Source organism: Stegodyphus dumicola, chromosome 4 (genome assembly GCF_044657685.1).
Source record: "Stegodyphus dumicola isolate Sdum_Otavi_A_Nest chromosome 4, ASM4465768v1".
In the NCBI taxonomy this organism is placed as follows: Eukaryota; Metazoa; Arthropoda; class Arachnida; order Araneae; family Eresidae; genus Stegodyphus; species Stegodyphus dumicola.
In genome coordinates this window covers 74,874,931-74,892,964 of record NC_140771.1, presented here as the reverse complement: position 1 = coordinate 74,892,964, position 18,034 = coordinate 74,874,931, and the positions used below count along the sequence as shown (strand labels likewise).

At 32.5% G+C, this 18,034-nt stretch overlaps 1 protein-coding gene across 3 annotated transcripts in view; it reads left to right on the top strand.

Annotated features, from left to right (window-relative positions):
- Positions 1–18,034, top strand: part of Brms1 (breast cancer metastasis-suppressor 1-like protein) — a 76,304-nt gene that overhangs the window by 41,977 nt on the left and 16,293 nt on the right. For all 3 annotated transcript variants that reach the window (XM_035372389.2, XM_035372390.2, XM_085815095.1), the window contains exons 8-10: positions 9,986–10,050; positions 10,166–10,196; positions 16,657–16,783. In XM_035372389.2, coding sequence (XP_035228280.1) covers positions 9,986–10,050; positions 10,166–10,196; positions 16,657–16,783 — 223 coding nt within the window. The remainder of the gene's footprint in view (positions 1–9,985; positions 10,051–10,165; positions 10,197–16,656; positions 16,784–18,034) is intronic.

Genomic DNA, 18,034 nt, shown 5'->3' with positions numbered 1-18,034 from the left:
TTTAAAATAAAATGTCTAAAATTACTAATTATGAATAAAAAATGGCAGTATAAGAAAATGTAAGCAATATTATATAATGTTTACTATGAGAAATTGTACTAACTTGGAAACAGAAGTAGCAGCCATTTTCCAAATAGCAATGCCTTACTTAGTGATGCTATACAGCCATCTATGATTGACAGTTTAAAGTTCTAATAATATAGAATGAATAAACACAGGAATGGAATCTGTTAAGGCATTTACAGAAGAATAAACAAATTTAAATTTTTGTCTACTACAGTGGACATGATGCAACAAATGGTTAATAAGATAAAGATAATCCAAATGCTTGAATTACTTAAAAAATATAATTTTTTTATTAACTTAATTACTTAATATATAAACAAAACTGAATGAATTTTAATTAATTGTATATAAAAAATGTAAGAATACTAATAGTTTAAATATGCTGAAAAATTCTAAGGAAGCAAGGGTTGGTATACAGAACATTGTAATTTATAAAAATGGTGTCCACTTTTTTTTTTTTTTTTTTTTAAAAAAGTACTATTCTGTTACTGGAATTGGATTCAGAAATATGTATATGTATACACACACATACCTACATGCATATATACACTCATCCCATACATACATACATACATACGTACCTACATTTCTGAATGCAAGTCCTGATAATCGAAAAGTATTGAAAAAAATTTGAGAAACACTGGTATTAGAGAATGTCGAGTCTTGTAAACAGTTAATGACACTCAGATTAACTTTCTCATTTATTTACAGCGCACAATGTAGATTATATATGCTTTATAGAAATAGGAAATATATTAATTAGGGCAGAATGGCTGATTATAAAATCACTATACTGAACTTTTGACCTCTCCTGCCGAAAGCCAGTCTCTAACTCTTTTCCTCCACCTAGAGAGTGCTACTTATTTTTATGATTTAAGTTTTGGAGGACTAAGCACTACACCTTCTCCCTAAGATTTTGGTGGGACAGTATGTTCAAACACATTTTAATAGCAAAAGGCTTGATGCTCACAATCCAGCATTATATCTACTAACATGATACTTGATTATTTAAACTAAAATATAAAAATATTATAACATTTGCTTAACAAAGTAGTTAACTCTTATAAGTAAATATTTTTAAAGTAAAACTTTAAAAAAAAAAAAAAAAAGTTTAGAACGTTATGCTTAAATAATCTAATTGCTATAAGTGTCTAATTTCTGTAGCATCACAAATATTGCTTAGAAATATCTTGCAATACAATTACAATATCAATATTAAGAAAATAAGCAAATTAACAAATCAGCCTAAATCACCAAAGTCTTTATGAATTGTCCATATCATCAAGTATCTAAAAATCTTTTCTGTCCATGAAAGAAAACTTCTACCAGTCTGGATAAAGCATCTGCATTATATATTTTTCCTTCTGGGTAGTGTTTCTTCTCAATGCTGTATTTTTGAAGAGAAAAGTCCAATGCTGTAGTCTAGGTGATTGCAGTTCACATTTCGTTAAGCAAGGCAATACATTATGGTTGGTGTATGGTTCAACTGTACATCCGAAAATCCAGGTTTCAAGTTTCTTCAAACTATACAATAGCGAATGCTTCTCTTTCAATCGTAGACCGCAATTGTTGAGCTCGAGTTAACTTCTAACACATAGGCTTTGGGATGAATGTATTCATTGAAATTTTGAGATAAATTTGTTACAACTCCTATTTGAGAGGCATCATAATGTATAATAAAGGATTGCTCCAAAACTAGTGTATACAACGATGGAGCTTTAATCGGAGCATTCTTTAGTTCCATTGTAAGTTCAGAAGTGGATATACTAACTTAAATTGTTTTTAAATATAGTCTCTGTAATAGTTACATAGACCTATATAAGCTGCCTCTTTCTGTTCGGTTTTGATAATCTGAAAATTGTTTTTATTTTCTCAGGATCTGCTTGATGTTTCCCAGAACCAATTAGATGACCCAAATAGTTGATTTGTATGTTTGGCCAAATCACATTTGCTGATAATGACTGTAAAACAAAGCTGTTATAGTTTGGCAAGTATCATATCCAAATGAATAATATAACATTTCGGGTCCTTTGAAATAACTGCGAAGTCATTAATACATGCTCTGGCCAAGTCTCCTTAGCCATAGAGTGCTTTATTGATTTCTCTTTGAAATATTGCTGCAGCATTTTTCAGACCAAAACTCATAACTTTACATCTGTACTGTTGTCGGTGTGTTTTAAACGAAGTGTAATCACGGCTTTCAAGAGCCATGGGAAGAGCCCATCACCCTCATAATAAATTCATTGGAGATATTATATTAGCTTGTCGTACTGAATGTGTAAGTTCTGCTGCACTTTTCATAGGAAAACCATCAGTATTCGTTAAAGCATTTAATGCACAATAATCAACACACAGTTGAATTCCTCCATCTTTTCTTTTTTGCAAAAACTACGAGGGTTGGAACTTTAATAGTGGCAACACAGCTGAAAAAATGCTACGCAACAAAACCAAAGAATATCGCGTATACCACACGTGAACTACATACCTACCTTACCTCTCAGCAAAAAGACTCGTCCTGCCTACGTCACGTGCATGCGGAGTGACGCAAAGAACAGGTCCTTGTATTAGCTCGTGGTCTTAAGTAAGTGTTGTCAGGATGTTTTTAAAACAAGAACAACGATGTTGGATAAAAATTGAATGTGCCAGAGGTCGTACAGCACGACAGTGTCATCAAGGGCTTCAAGAGGCTTGCGGGGAATCTGCATTGCCTTACGGAACCATAGCAAGATGGGTGAAAGCCTTCAATGAAGGATGCCAAAACATGGCAGACATGCTGCGGCCAGGTCGTCCGAGTGTCAGCGATGCAGACATGCAAGCTGTTGCCGCACTAATGGACAGTGATCGCCACCAAACGATTCGTCAGCTGGCCGGACAAACAGGATTAGCGCATACGACTGTGCTGCACATTCTGAAGGAACGCCTGTCCATGAGAAAAATTGCTTCACTATGGGTTCCACATCAATTGATGGAAATGCAGAAATGGCTACGATTTGATGCTGCCCGAACCCACCTGGAGCGCTATGAGCGCGAAGGAGATGCTTTTTTACGCTGTATCATTATGCTGGATGAGACTTGGGCCTGATCATACCAGCCAGAACTGAAACGCCAATCAAACGTCATCACGGGTCACCACGACGTTTGAAATTTTGTCAGAACCCCAGCAATGTGAAAGTTATGGTGTTTCTCGTGTACGATTGTGATGGTGTCATCCTAACGCATACCGTTCCCCCACAGCAGACCGTCACTGCGCAGTATTACTGCTTATTTTTGGAGCACAATCTCCGACCAGCTTTGAGAAAAAAACAGCGACACTTTCTGCAGAACGCTCTTTTCATTTTGCATGACGATGTTCGGCCGCATGCAGCGCAAGCTGTGACTGATTTGTTCAAGCGATGGGGCTGGAAGTGCTTTACCATCCACCATACTCCCCAGATCTAAGCACTTGTGACTATGACTTAATTCCTAAGATGAAGGAACCACTTCACGGCACTCGCTTCCAAACTGTTCCTGAGATTCTTGCGGCAGTAGATCAGTCCATTCAAACTATCAACAAAACAGGCGCTGCTACAGGTATTCTGCGACTTCCACATCGTTGGAAACGGGTTGAACACAATGCTGGTGACTATATTGAAGGACTGTAAAATATGGTGACATGAATCACTTTTGTATTCCTTGTAAATAAATAGTTGCCACTATTAAAGTTTCAACCCTCGTATATGATATGCAATTTCAGCATTGTTTTCTACTGTTAAGTCAAGTTCTAACAGCTCTTTCATTCATCAACTTATAAAATTAAGTCTTTTAAAGTTTCTAGGATTCGGTAAATATGCTGTTTTTTCCTTTCTTCGTTGGGTTCTAATTTTTTGCAAAAACCCACTTTTGCAATTTCCACTTTAAATAACGATTTGTGTTTTCTTATGAGTTGTCAAATTTGCTTCAGTTGGTCACTTGTTAAATCTTTAAATTGCAATTTCTGGAGTAAACAACTTTTATATTTTGAGATGAAATTTGCAGAGTTGGAAGAATCTCTCCAAATTCTACAATTTTAAAGATAACTCCCATTGCATTTACTCTAGCAATATATTTTCTGATTTTATTTATGTGAGCATGTCTTATTTTCCCATCATAGAGTTTGTCTTTATATCAATGAGGTGGATAGCATTTTATGATCCCCCCCCTGGACCAGTCCATCTTGCATAGAGTTTTAGCAAATAAACTTTATCTTCTACTCTAAATTCTTTAGGAATAGCTTAATGATTAAAGTAATTCAAATAAGCTGCTTGTTTCTCAGATGTTATCAAGGATGCTTGATCAGCTGCTCATTTGAAGTTTCTTTTCCTGTAAATAATGAACAACTGGTTGTTTCATATTTAAAAGTACCAATATCTCAAGACTCCAGTTGGACTTTAGAACAAACACTCAGTGGATTCATGTATCTCTCGATCATACATTATTTTGAAAGGAGACAACCCTGTAGTAGAATTGGGAACCTCTCTATAAGCAAAAAGCAAATGTGGCAGACATCCTAATTAGATGACTATGGAGTGTCACATGTAGCTTTTGTTGTTAATGAGCACAGTGGAATGGCATCTGGCCAATATGAATGTTGATCCACTAGATATAAAACATGCTTATGTTTTTTAGACGAAGGAGGTTCTACAGGACCTACAATATTGATTAACAACTTCGAATGGTAAATAAGGTCTTAGAACTGGAGTAATAGGACTTCTATCGGTTATTTTTTTGGTACTTCTGAACTGACATGATTTGCATGGTCTTCAGTATTCTGTAATATCTTTGTTGTTGTTGTTACTTATGCTCACTTGTCTGACGAAGTCAGCCCAAGCCCCCGAAATTCCTCATGACAAGGAGCGCAAGATTACGACTGTTGTTGGCAACAGCCTTGAGCACCATTCACATGACAATGTGATTTAGCTCTGTTCTGCTTCTAATTTTGATGGAGTGCTCTCCATCACTCCGCCCTGGGTGTGAAGGTCTCCCATCCCTCTCTCCTTCCACCAAACCATATGAGAGGACATTCGGCTCGCTGCATATTTAGAGTACTGGTTACAAACATCCATCCATGCCTTCTTCGAGGTTCAAACCCGGATCCTTTGGCACAACAATCAGTGACGCTGACCACTATACTGGTTGGGCAGCGTAATATCTTTAGCCATATTGAGCTAGTAAAAATTATATCTGTTTCTGTGTTTTGCCTTCTTTATTCCCATGGGAGCCTTGAAAAACAGAACCATGTACTCGTTTTAAAAAACCTTTTATTCGACTCTATGTAAGAACTAACTACTGAGCTAAATCTCCCATTATTTTACCCTTATGAAAAGTTATATTTTCAAGTTCCTTAAAATTTCTTTTTCTGTTTTAAAATAATTCTTATTTTTTTTTTAAGTCGGGCAAGACATATACTCCTCTCGGAATTTTAATACATCATTACGATGATCATTTTTGAATATCTAACATTGGAGTTGTTACTCTGTGTATATTGACATATGCATCATCTCTATTTTTCATCGTGGTTTCTTCATATGAAAGAGGAATATTTATTTCAGGCATATTTGACTCCCATCTAGTCTAAACATTTTTCCATTTCACCTTCCGGTTTTGTTTCTTCCATCAAATTCATTCCCCCTGTCAAACTACAACCCTCGCTCAAGAGTTCAAAGGTCTGTACGTATAATAAATAATCTACATTCAACAGATCCATGCTGCCAAATTGTCTACTGGCTAGCTTTATAAATCGGAATCATCATCTTTCAATGATCTTTTTAATTTCACTTCTATTTCATCACCAAATGCAATATCAACTTTATTTTTCCGTTATCTTGATTACTTTGCGGTGAAATATTACTTTTTAATATTAGAATCTGTGTACCTGAATCAAAAATAGTTTCAGTTTCTTTAATTTCAACTAGTATTTTCACATATTGCAGAGGCTGAATTTTGACTTGTTTTATATCAATGTACTCTGTATTAATCTGTGCCACAACAGCATCATTTTTCTGTAATTTGCTACTTTTGAAATTAGTTTTATTTTGATGTTCACATTTAAATGTTTTATGACAATCTTTAGATTAAATGTTGGAAAAATCCACAAATATTACACTCTTTTAACTTTGTTGGTTTTAGACAAACCATCTGGTTTTCATATTGGAGGATAGTGAGTACTTTTGGTTTTAATATTTGGAGTTTTCTGAAAATAGTTACAAATCTCATTTAACGATTTTCTTTTGCAAGCAAAGAATGTGCCACATTCCTTTCTGATTTTTGCGGGTTGTAACCAACTGTCATGTTGTTTGTTTTACATTTATATGCATTGCTGTCTCATAATTAAGAGTTTGCATTAATTTATCAGCTACAATTAATTCATGAACTGTATTTAAATCATTTGCGTTCCTTAACATGTAATACTATTTCCACTGTGTTATTAACCAAATTGCAAATTCTCCTGACTGACATTTAGTCTTTCAAAACATAGCTAAACATGCTTGAGGAGTTGGCTGATGTTCTTTTAAGATTTTATTTTTAGCTACTTTATAATTTTTGACATCATCTTAACTAACATAAATCAAAGTGTGTTGCATTTTCTCCTAAAAAGTTTATCAAAATTTCGGCTTCACACTCTTCTGGCACATTTTAAATCTTAAACGGTTGTTCAAGCAAAGAAAAATAAAGTATCCACGATTCCGAATGATGCAAAATGGATATCATTAAAGTTTTTATGCTTTTAATTAAATTTTCTAGTGATGTGTTATTTGAAATGTTAGAATTAGGTGAAGCTGTAAGTCTTGCGATTTCTAGTTTGTGTTCTTTCTCTAATTTAAGCTTTTCTAGCTTCAATGTCAGCTTTCAATTCTTCAGAGGATTTTCTGTCATCTATTGTGGAGATAAGCGTTGATTTAACGAATTCAAGATCAGATTTGTAGTCATTACTACTAATAATTTTATCTTTCTATGAGTTTAAAACTGTCATCAGTATCCTGACCTACTTCTTTAGCCAATAGCAACAAATCTTGTTTCTTGAGGCCTTTAACTGCAAACATTTTGTGACTTTATTATGTTTATGTAATATAGTGCTAATTACTTCAAACCATTATAATAACTTTTAATGTATCTCAATTTACAGTTTTTGTTAATATAATTTAAAGTTAATTTAAAATTAATAGGTAAGCATAAATCACTTACCTTTACCTGATCTGATTCTACTGCACTAAGGTAAGATCCAATTGTGCCCGGTGCCAAGTCTTGTACATAGTTAATGACACTCAGATTAACTTTCTCATTTATTTACAACATAGTTTCTTTATTATCACCACAGACAGAGAGAAAAAAGGAAACAAATGTTAGCAACACTTTGAACAAAGTATTTTCGTATGTTCCAGACACAAATATTTTTCACATATTGCGTTTTGGTTTTTGTGTCCTTTTTCGCTGGGGAAACGTGGCATCTTCTTTTTGTTTGTGAATTTTTTTTTTTTTTTTCTTTTTGTGGTGGTTGTCCATCATTACTTTTGGAATCGGCATGTAATTTTGCTCGAAGTTCTTTTGTAAGAGATGGTATCGAAGCACGAACTGTTGTTTGTTTCTCAATGAGGTTCAATGCAAGATGTCATATAAAGTATATATAAACACATACTTTTATATATACTAATAAACACAACTTTTATATATACTTTATATGACTTTGGGGGACTTTTGGACAACAAAGTGAGTATCCTCACATTTATTACATCAGCGTTTAAAACAGAAAAAAAACACCTATAATACCTTTTAGGTATTCTGGATGTAGAATACGAAGCTGACATTTCATCAACTACTACTGCAGTTTGTAAGGTTGTAAAATATAGCAATTTCAGGCTTCTTGCATTTGCTTGTTTATCATTATCGATTGCATTGTCATGATGCATTATTGATAACAAATTCACACATTAATTTTTTTAGGAACATAAGAAACCAAAGTTGTATCTTTTTGAAAACTTAAAATTTATCAAAACACTTCTTGATATTTACCGGAAAGAAACTCTGTTTGTTCTTTCGAATTGTTCCGATGATAGTTTGCTTTTTTTAGCAGACCTTTTGCAAGATTGTAGCTCTTGTACCAGTTATCTGTAGTGATATTTCAACCCGACCCATAGAAGTTTTGCATAGTCTTTCTACGATTTCATAGGGTGAGCTTCTCATGCAATTCAGACCTTATGGTAGCAAACCTGAATAGATTTCCAAGTATAAAAAGTTCATCAACTAATACAAAAACTTTTATCCCATATTTCAGAGGTTTGTTAGGATTATACTACCTGAAAGAACATTTTCCTCAGAAAGCTTCAAGTTTTTCGTCAGTTGTTATTAACTCACCAAAAGTGTAATATTTCTGGCAGTTATTCACAAAATCTTCAGGAAACTCTCTTACGGGTGCAGGTTTATCTGATTCTTTCCTGATTATGTGAGTTCCTATGACATCAAAACACAAACATCTTGATAAAAAAAGAAGTTAGTAGTTCATTTGTAGGTTATAGTTTTGTGGAAAATTTCCAAGCCAGTTCCGTCTGTTGCCCACAGGTCCCGCACATTTAGATGAAATGACTTATGAACACCACAGAAATATAAAAGTCCTATAAAAGCACAAATTTTAATTAGAATTGTGTGACGAGCATCTCTTTCTCTTTGAAAGTTGTCAGAAATAGATGCAATATAAATATTTGTATAAATGAAGAATTTCAGTAACATTTGTTCATTTAGTAAAAGTTCCGATAATTCATTTGGAGTCTGCACATATTTTGTCTTACCCATGTTTCCAGGCAATTTAGTAATAATGTTATGAGCAGAAGTTCTAACATCAATTTTGGCTTTTCTTTTGCCAATTGTGTTTTTTGTCTTTTCCAATAAAGCAATAAATGTCATTCTCATTTTCATTTTCAGAATCCATCTCGACTTCTGAATCAGTATCATGGATAAATTATGCAACATGTTTGTAGCTTTCTGTACTGCCACAAATAAACTATGTAACATCAATGCAAATAGTCATGCTGTATCTGAAAGACCTGATCTGATCAAAACAAAACTTTGAATTAAATTTCCAGCAAGATCTTCGGAAACATAAAGAAGATGACCTTGGAGGACACTACAGTGAACCACAGCCACTTGGGAGCTTGCATAATTTCTTCACTAATGTATTCTTGGAAGTGGAATTTTGTGTTCAATTGTGTGTAATTAACATAAATAATTACAGCATTTTGCAATGGTTGGACCATTAACTGAGCATATTTTTTCTCATTATCATTTAATTTTGATGACTAGTGTATATTTATTAGGGCAGAACTGCTGAATATAAAATCACTACACTAAATTTTCATCTTCTCCTGCTGAAAGCCCGTCTCCATCTAACTCTCTTCTACACCTAGAGGGTGCTACTTACTTTTAGGATGAAAATTTTGAAGGACCAGGTGCTACAATAATAGTAAAAAATATTTTTAAAAAAATCTCCCCTTTCTTTTTGAGGGGAGAGGGGGAGGATATGGAATTTGCTTTCTGAATACATATCATATAATATTTTTAATAGTCAGACATTTAAATAAATAATGTCAAAAATAAACATTTAGTGGGTTATGCCATATTTGGTTATGGAAAAAAAAAAAAAAAAAAGCATTATGTACTATTAATTCTTTAGTGGCAGAATTTTAGAAATCATTTGTATAAAAAATTGCTGTTGTGAATTTCAAATCACAGTTGATACATTATAAAATAGTTTGTTAATTGTAAAAGTTTTAGATTATTTTAATGTAAATACAAAAGATTCTTTTTCTATGCATATAATGCTTTAAATTGGACAGTGTGTTACAGTCTGTTTTACGTGATGTCAAATATTTGCCGCATATGGTTTATACTTCATCTTCCTTAATTTTCATAAGACCCTATATTGTGTACATGCTTCATGAGAATGATATTTTAGAAGATTGGACAACTATTAGAAAGGTTAATTTCAAAATATATTATTGTTGTGTCTTTTATTTTATTAGTCTATGTATCTATTAAATGCAGAAATGTATCATTTTCTAATTTGGCAACATTTCATCTTTCATTTGTTTAGGCATTAAAAGCTTCCAAACAAAGTAGTGAATGTAAGTAGAAATTTTTTTATTAAAAAAAAAAGAATTAATATCACTAAAAATTACATTTAATTTTTTTACAACTATCCATTTTTTGTTGTTATCATTTTCGTTGCTATTTAATTTTTTAAAATTATTATTAATGGCAAATGATGTACATTACTTTAAATAGAAAATTAATTTTTTTCTTATTTTATAATATTTAATGATTGTGACATATTTGATTCTTCCTTCCTAGTTGCCGTTGTAGTGTTAATGTAAGTGGCTTCTGTAAAACTTAATTAATTAGGTACTTTTTACAAATTAATGTGAATTTCATTAACTTAAAACATGTTTATGCCATAATGTGCCATATAATATAAGTGCAAGCATCATTACCTAATTTTAAATTTAACATGTAATAAAATTTAGTTTGGTATTGATTACGATGGAATTGGAGAAAATGCTCATCCCACAGTGGTAGATAATGGCCGGGTGATATTATTCACGTACGAAAAAAATTCTGTGCAAGTACATTTGTTTGAAATGTATAATACAGTGCTGTGGATATTATAAAACTATGCACTGATGAAATATTCAAATGAAAAAAGAAATTAATTAAGATAAGGTGTATAAAGACATATTATAAAACAAATTTGTGAGAATGAAACATTTAAAGTCAGACTGTAATAATAAAAGGGGAAACAAAGGTTAAGTATCTTTTTTGCTATACAACTGTATGAAAAAATTCAGAACTAGGTCGCCGTTGCTATCTGAGTTGAAAAGAATGCAGTAAATCATGCCAGGTAAAGACTTTATATATGCCTTTAATTACATGTCGTAAAAAATACTTTTAACTTGTGATGCAGATGTTGCATGGAGAAGTGAGTGCATGATGAAACTTCCATAGATCAAGTGTATTTCAGTAAATAACAACAGAATAAAGCATCACATGCACAGATTTCGCTGTTCGTAATATCAAAAGTAATTTAAAAAGAGCATATCTTTAAAATTTCCAATACACAGTCTCCCGCACTAGAGATATTTTTTTTTTTTCCTTATAGTGTTGCCATTGCTCGTTTTGAAATGGCTGAGTTTGTTAATAAAAAATGTGTTAAAGTTTTATAAAATATGAAATAGATAATAAAATAAATTCCAGATTTCAAATTTGGGCTTCCAGATGTCCATATTCGAATGGAGGACTACGTTATTCAAAATCTTGTGTCTGTAGGTACTATTGTTTTTTTCACAGTGTGAGAAGCATACATACATTCATGTAGATTCTTCGTCATTTAATTTCTTTAAATATAATGAAGGGCTCTAATATTTGGTGGCAACAATTTGAAAAGTGAAATGCTACAAAATGCCAAAACCAAATTAATAGCCCTTCTGTGCTAATGCCCTTTGGGCTAAAAAAAACTAACCAATTTACTGATTCCCATTAAATCTGTTTAAGTGACTTTAATTATTTCAAAATTTCTAAATATATCCTGAAAATCAAACACAGTCAAAAGTAGTTAATTCGGACACCCATAATCTGGAGTGATCTATAATCCGGACCTCAAAGCTAAAACTTTCTGCGCATGCGCCGCGTTGACACATGCGCATAGGCGTTTACGCATGCGCATAAGACCTTTTACGACTGCGCATATGCCTGTGTGCAAGCGCAGAATACGTTTTCGTGTGCATGTTTTATGTATAACGTACGGTATAAGCTAAAATTATCTAATTATCTATTTCAGTTAATGTTGATGATTGCGTTGTTCCTTAATCTTCAAATTGGATCCGGCTTATTATTTTTGGCAGACTGTAAGAGCAATTTTATAAAAGTAAACTTGAACTTTCGATTATGTCAAATAGAATTTCCGATTCTGGAGCTCCCAAAGGATCGTACAAAACGAAAGTATGTTTTGATGTCCATCAAACAAAAAGTGGATTTGTTGCAAAAAATGGATAAAGTGATGCTAAAGCAAAGTTTAAAGTTTATAAAATTAAACATTTAGCAGTAGTAGCAATAAAAGCTCCCTGAGATTATATGTTGTGCAGACATTGAAGGCAATAAAGAGGTTTCAAACTTAACCAATTTAATAACAATATAAAAAAGATAAAAACACAAAGAATAAATTTAAACAATATCAGAGTCTTAGAAAAAATATAATATAACCATCATTTTCAAACTTTCATTCATCAAATAATATTTTACCTGGTCTCCAAAAATACTGGCATTCAATACAGGAAAGAAAAGAAACCTAAACAGAAATTATGCAGTCTCAAATGAAATTGGCTACACATTCAATAAGTCCATGCTCAATGGTCAAGAAAGCACCTGAAATCTAAATTAAGTCCTTGAAAGCACTTAAATCCGGCCTAACTCCGTTCACAGTAGTTGAACACGAGGAATCGCCACTAACTTATTTAAATGCCGCCTTCATGAAGAACATGGATGCCGCCCACAGCAGTAACTCACAATGCAGCCTCTGGAACCAAGGAACTTATTCTGGAAAGGTCATCTTGTGGACAGGAACCAAGGAACTTATTAAGGAATAGTCATTTTGTGGACCAAGGAACTTATTCACCGGACTGCACGCATCCTTCAAAAGGGGCTGGAAACTGCACACCCAAGAACCAGTAAAGCAGGAACTAGAAGGGCTGAGCCAGAGTGACGCGAGATACTTATACCAGAAGTAGGCATGACGTCATCTCACGGCAACCAATCAGCTATCGCCATGATTCGACTTTCCAGATGACGTAACATCGCGTTTCGTTTTTGCATCTTAATTAGGTTGAAACAGTCCGTTCTCAACACAAACAGTGGCAGTAAGAAAAAAGAAGTAGAAGTAACTACTATATTACTTTAAAATAAGAGCTAAGCCTAATAAACATTTCAAGGAGGAGAGATGATGCAGTAAAAAGGTTACAGTAAGTCATATTTTCCAACATAAAGACATAAAGAATGTGACAGAGAGGTTAGTGAAAACGAAAAAATTTCGATTGGCAAGTTAGTCGGTATTCTCGGCACAGCAATTAACGGGACTTAAACAGCGGAACTTTGTAACTGAACAAGAAATTATGTCTGTTTATAGAATTAAAGAGAAAGTATTATCACATAAAACGAAGCAACTTAAACAACTTACATTGAAAGAAATGTTTAATAAAGTAAACAAATAAATATTAAGTGTTTTTTTTTTTTTTTTTTTTTTGTAAATTTTGATACCTGTTAGATCATAATTGTTCTTTATTTCATAAATTACGGTTTCGTATTTTTAATTTTAAAATTTCTGCATGCCATCTTACGAGATTTAAACTGATGATCTATAATCCGGAATCGCCGAAGTCCCAATGAGTCCGGATTAACGACTTTTGACTGTACTTCACTTTTTCAACATTATCAAAATCACTTGATTTCTGTGATGTTTAAAAATCATCATACCATGCATGTGTGTTAAAAAATTGTGTTAGCTTTACCAAGGAAAATTTTTGTTAAACTTTTCTGTTATATGTAAAATATAAATAACCTTTTAGTAGTATATAAAATTTCTAAAGTTGGTGATCTAAAATTTCCAGTGAATTCTCATAATATAGCCTTCAGACCGGCGCGATCCGAAACAGTTTTGCCTCCTCTTTGACATTTTCCTAATGAGAAAAGTCGTTAGTTCCCCTCCATGGATGAAGTAAAATTTACATGTTTGTCGGACGCTTACGTCCCATAGTAGAGGGGATGCTAGATTTGCAATTTTTTCGATGATTATTTTGCTTTCATTTAAATGAAGTTCTGAATAAATAGTGCATAAATAAATATGCAGTACTGGATGCATATCCAGTGCACACTTTATTTAGAACAAAATGTATTTCACTCACTATTTCTAATCAATCTCGTAAATAATTTGTGAATTTTTTAACTTTGTTTTCACTCTTCATTTATATTCGCGTATTTTCGTATTAGAAATTAGAAAGCGAGAACAAAATTTAACAAAATATAGTAAATACAGACTAGATTTACAAGTCTGCAGGCTGGAATGCGATTTTTAATAACATATTTTCTTTAATAAAATAATGGTAATGACTAATTTAATGAAATAATAATAATAATATTTATTACCATTAGATGATTAGAATGAGATTCAATACAATTAGATTTTGAGATGAACTTACAGCAATAATAAAGCTTTACATAACAATAACAGCAATTTAAATCTGCTTTTTTCGATAATTTTGTTATTATAATATAAAAATCAAAATCCGAGATACATTGGTTGCGTTTAATCATTTAACTTTAAACTTTAACAAATATTACATTGGACTATCAGGCAAAGAAGGTATATCTTTAACGAGAATTTTTCTTTGTAAATTTGGCTTTTGTTTATGTTAGCAGAGAAAAAATTCCGTGACTTATACATGCAATCATCAAAACAATTTTGAGAACAGTGTTAAATGTTCATGAAGAATTAATTGTACGTCAATTTCTTTTCATAGGTAGAAATTTCGTCTAAAACCATCGTTATATCCAAAAGTTGAAATCTATTTCATTTTCAACGAATATTCTATTTGCACAGAATATATTTTCTAATTTATTTTAGAAAGAGTAATCTTTCACGTTTTCAAAAGAATAAGGAAATATTGGATGTTGACACAATGTAGTAAATCTGTTTTTCATATTTCTTCCAGTAATGAAAACGATTACCCTGGAATATTTTCAAAGCAAAATTAAGAAAACCGTTTACGCCAATTTTGCATAAAGTATCTTCTCATGTATTTTTTTTATTTAAAGTGTGGAATTTTCTCTTTGAAAATATCAAAAATCATGAAGAGCAAAAATAATTTATTAGAAATAACTTTGAAATGCAGTAATTCCATCGTAATATGAAATAGTGGAGAAAAGTGCAATACAATTTATTTATTCACAAATAATCCCCCTCATATGCGTAATTTATGTATTGTCGATTGAGAAATATAGGTTAGTAAATTAAACCGGTTATTGTAATACTTTTCCTTTATCAATATTTTTACGGGCTCTTCAGTAGAGCGGTAAAGGTGGCTGAACACTTGTAGCTCGCTTGGGTTTGAATCCCGGAAATATAGTTGGATTCACGGTTTTTGTGTAACGTAAATGCAAGCCAGCTTCTTTTAGAAAGTCCTCCGCAAAGGCATAACTCCCCTTATACAGGTAATTGTTGTGTGCTTTGATTTAATTCAGTAAGCGAACGAAATTAATCCAATCAATACCGAAGAACGGGTTGATTACATGCGGAGTTTTCCACCAGGAATGTAAATGCGAGCAATTTTCTCTTAAAAAGGTTTACACGAAAGCATCCATCCCCTTAAGCAGATAGCTTTCGCGTGCTTTTCCGTAATCCAAACCTAATTTTCATACATTTAATAGTAAGTTGACATACACCTTATTACAGACAAAATAACAACCTTTTTTAAAGATAATTTTTTATCAACTTGTCTGAATTCCCTTTATCTCTTGAGTAGTATAAGAATTTCAGCAAATAAAACTGGCCGAAATTTTATAAAATGTAACTGATGTTTTGATTCGATTTAGAAGTAACATGAGCTTTACTGATATTTAAATACTTTTTGGCAGATCTCATCCTAAAAGAGGGTCTAAAGATGAATTGATTTTGTTTAATTTACAATCAATGAAAATCATTAAAAGCAATCACTGAAAGAATGAAAATCACAAAAACTATTATGCATACAATTGTCTCTTATTTATCTCTTGATAAATCAGACAAAATTGCCTGCATAATAGAAGCACTTTGAAAGAGTTAACAGTTCTTAAGGGTTTTATGCACTCCACAAAAAAATATCAAAATAAAATCATATTATTCATAAGTATGAAAAGGAAGTAAACGATAAAAGCGGTTTTACCTATTTTCTAGAAGGGCATTAAATTTAAAATATTAATCTATTCTTATTTCTTATGATTAAAAAACATTAAATATGGTAAACTTAAAGAGCGTGCAAAATCGCTGACGTTTTAATCATAGCAAAAGTCAGTACTAAAAAAATTAGCATTAAAATTATGAGACAGATTGAGAAAGAGATGGCCTCTATTTAATTTTCAAGTATATTGGCGCGAGACGAAACCTGCGGTTTTTGCCAAAATGTAGCCAAACTGATAAGAAGAGGGAAATAATGCGTAGCCAGCGGCTAGTCTGGAGCAGCGACAATGGACCACCCAAAGATCTACAGATAGGGGATTCTCTAAAATGGGGAGGGCATGGATGGTACGACAGTTGTACCAATGCCGGCGTCTGAGAAAGTCATTCTTCTGGTACAACTGCTGTACCAGCCGGCTTCGAGAGGTTAATGTAAACTAGAAATTTTTTTCTTTTTAGCCATATTTTGCTGGCAGTGTTATTTATGTCTGTCTAATATAAAATCAGATGTTTACTTCTATCCTGTTTGAGTTTTAGTAAACTTTGAGCTGAATATTTTAGAATAATATTCCTTTTAACAATATTTTAAAAGTTAATATTTTTTGCAGATGAATTCAATGCACCCGAGCAGAGGGTTTGTGCTCGATTTGCTGATGGAAAATTGCTGTTTAAAGGCGATTCCTTTAGGAAAGGGGAATCGGTTATTGTAGATGATAAAATTGACAGTCCATGGCCGTAAGTTTTTGCCCTGAAAAGCTTGGTGATGGTGGCTTCTTATTTTAAGATTTTTTGTTAATAATTTTTATTATTTCTGAGTTGCAAAGTTATTTTTAAAAAGTTATACCAAAACAAACAAAAAAATGATGTTTATATTTTTGAAAGCTGTCTGGTTACTTTTACTGTCTGCATTTTGGTAATGCAATTAATTATTTAAAAAATTAGCTTTATTCTTTACATTTTGTGATTTTTGTGCATTGAAGGCCTTACTTAGTTTATGCCAGGGATTGCACTTCTAGGAAAACCAATGGAAATGATTTTAAAACTTAAGGTAAATGGCATGCATTCCTGGTACTTAAACTGGAGTAATATAATCATAAATATAGCAATCAATTCCTGAAATGATGTTAAGTAATTAAAGCTATGTGAAAAAATAATGTCAAATCATTAGTCTTTAAGTCTTTACAGTCATTTATGTTTTTTTGCAATAATTACATGCATTTTAAATAAAAGAAATACAGTAGTACCTCCAAATGAGGGACATCCACTGAACCCACATTTGTCCCTTAAATGGAGGTGTCCCATCTTCAGAGAGTGCATACTAAAAATAACGTAATTTAATAAGAAAGTCAGGTTGTATCAAGCTTTACGTAAATGATATGTGAATAAGTAGTATAGTCACATGTATTTATTTGAATTTAACAGTCAAAAATGAACCTAATGAAAAATGAAATTCCTTAAAAACATTTAATTGTTGCAAAAATGTATGAAATTAACAATAGAGTGTAGCAGAAATTTAAGGAAAATAATGCTTACATAGGTTTATTTAAAAGTGTGCAATGCAAGCATTTTTTTCCACGTGAAGTCTTTGATGATCTCAAGTCCTTTACTGTCACCAACAATTATCATGAATTTTTTGTTGCTCTTCTGTTATCAGGACTGGATTTAGGAATGTATGCATTTGTGTACATTTGTGTATATGTGCATACACTGAAGTGACAAAAGTCATGGGATAGCAATATGCAAATATACAGATGGCAGTAGTATCGCGTACAAAATGTATAAATGCGAAGTGCTTTGGCAGGGCTTTCATTTGTGTTCAAATTATTCATGTGAAGAGGCTTTGACGTGATTATGGCCGCACGACGAGAATTAACAGACTTTGAACACGGAATGGTAGTTGGAGCTAGACGCATGAGTCATTCCATTTCGGATATCGTTAGGGAATTCAATGTTCCGAGGTCCACAGTGTCAAGAGTGTGCCAAGAG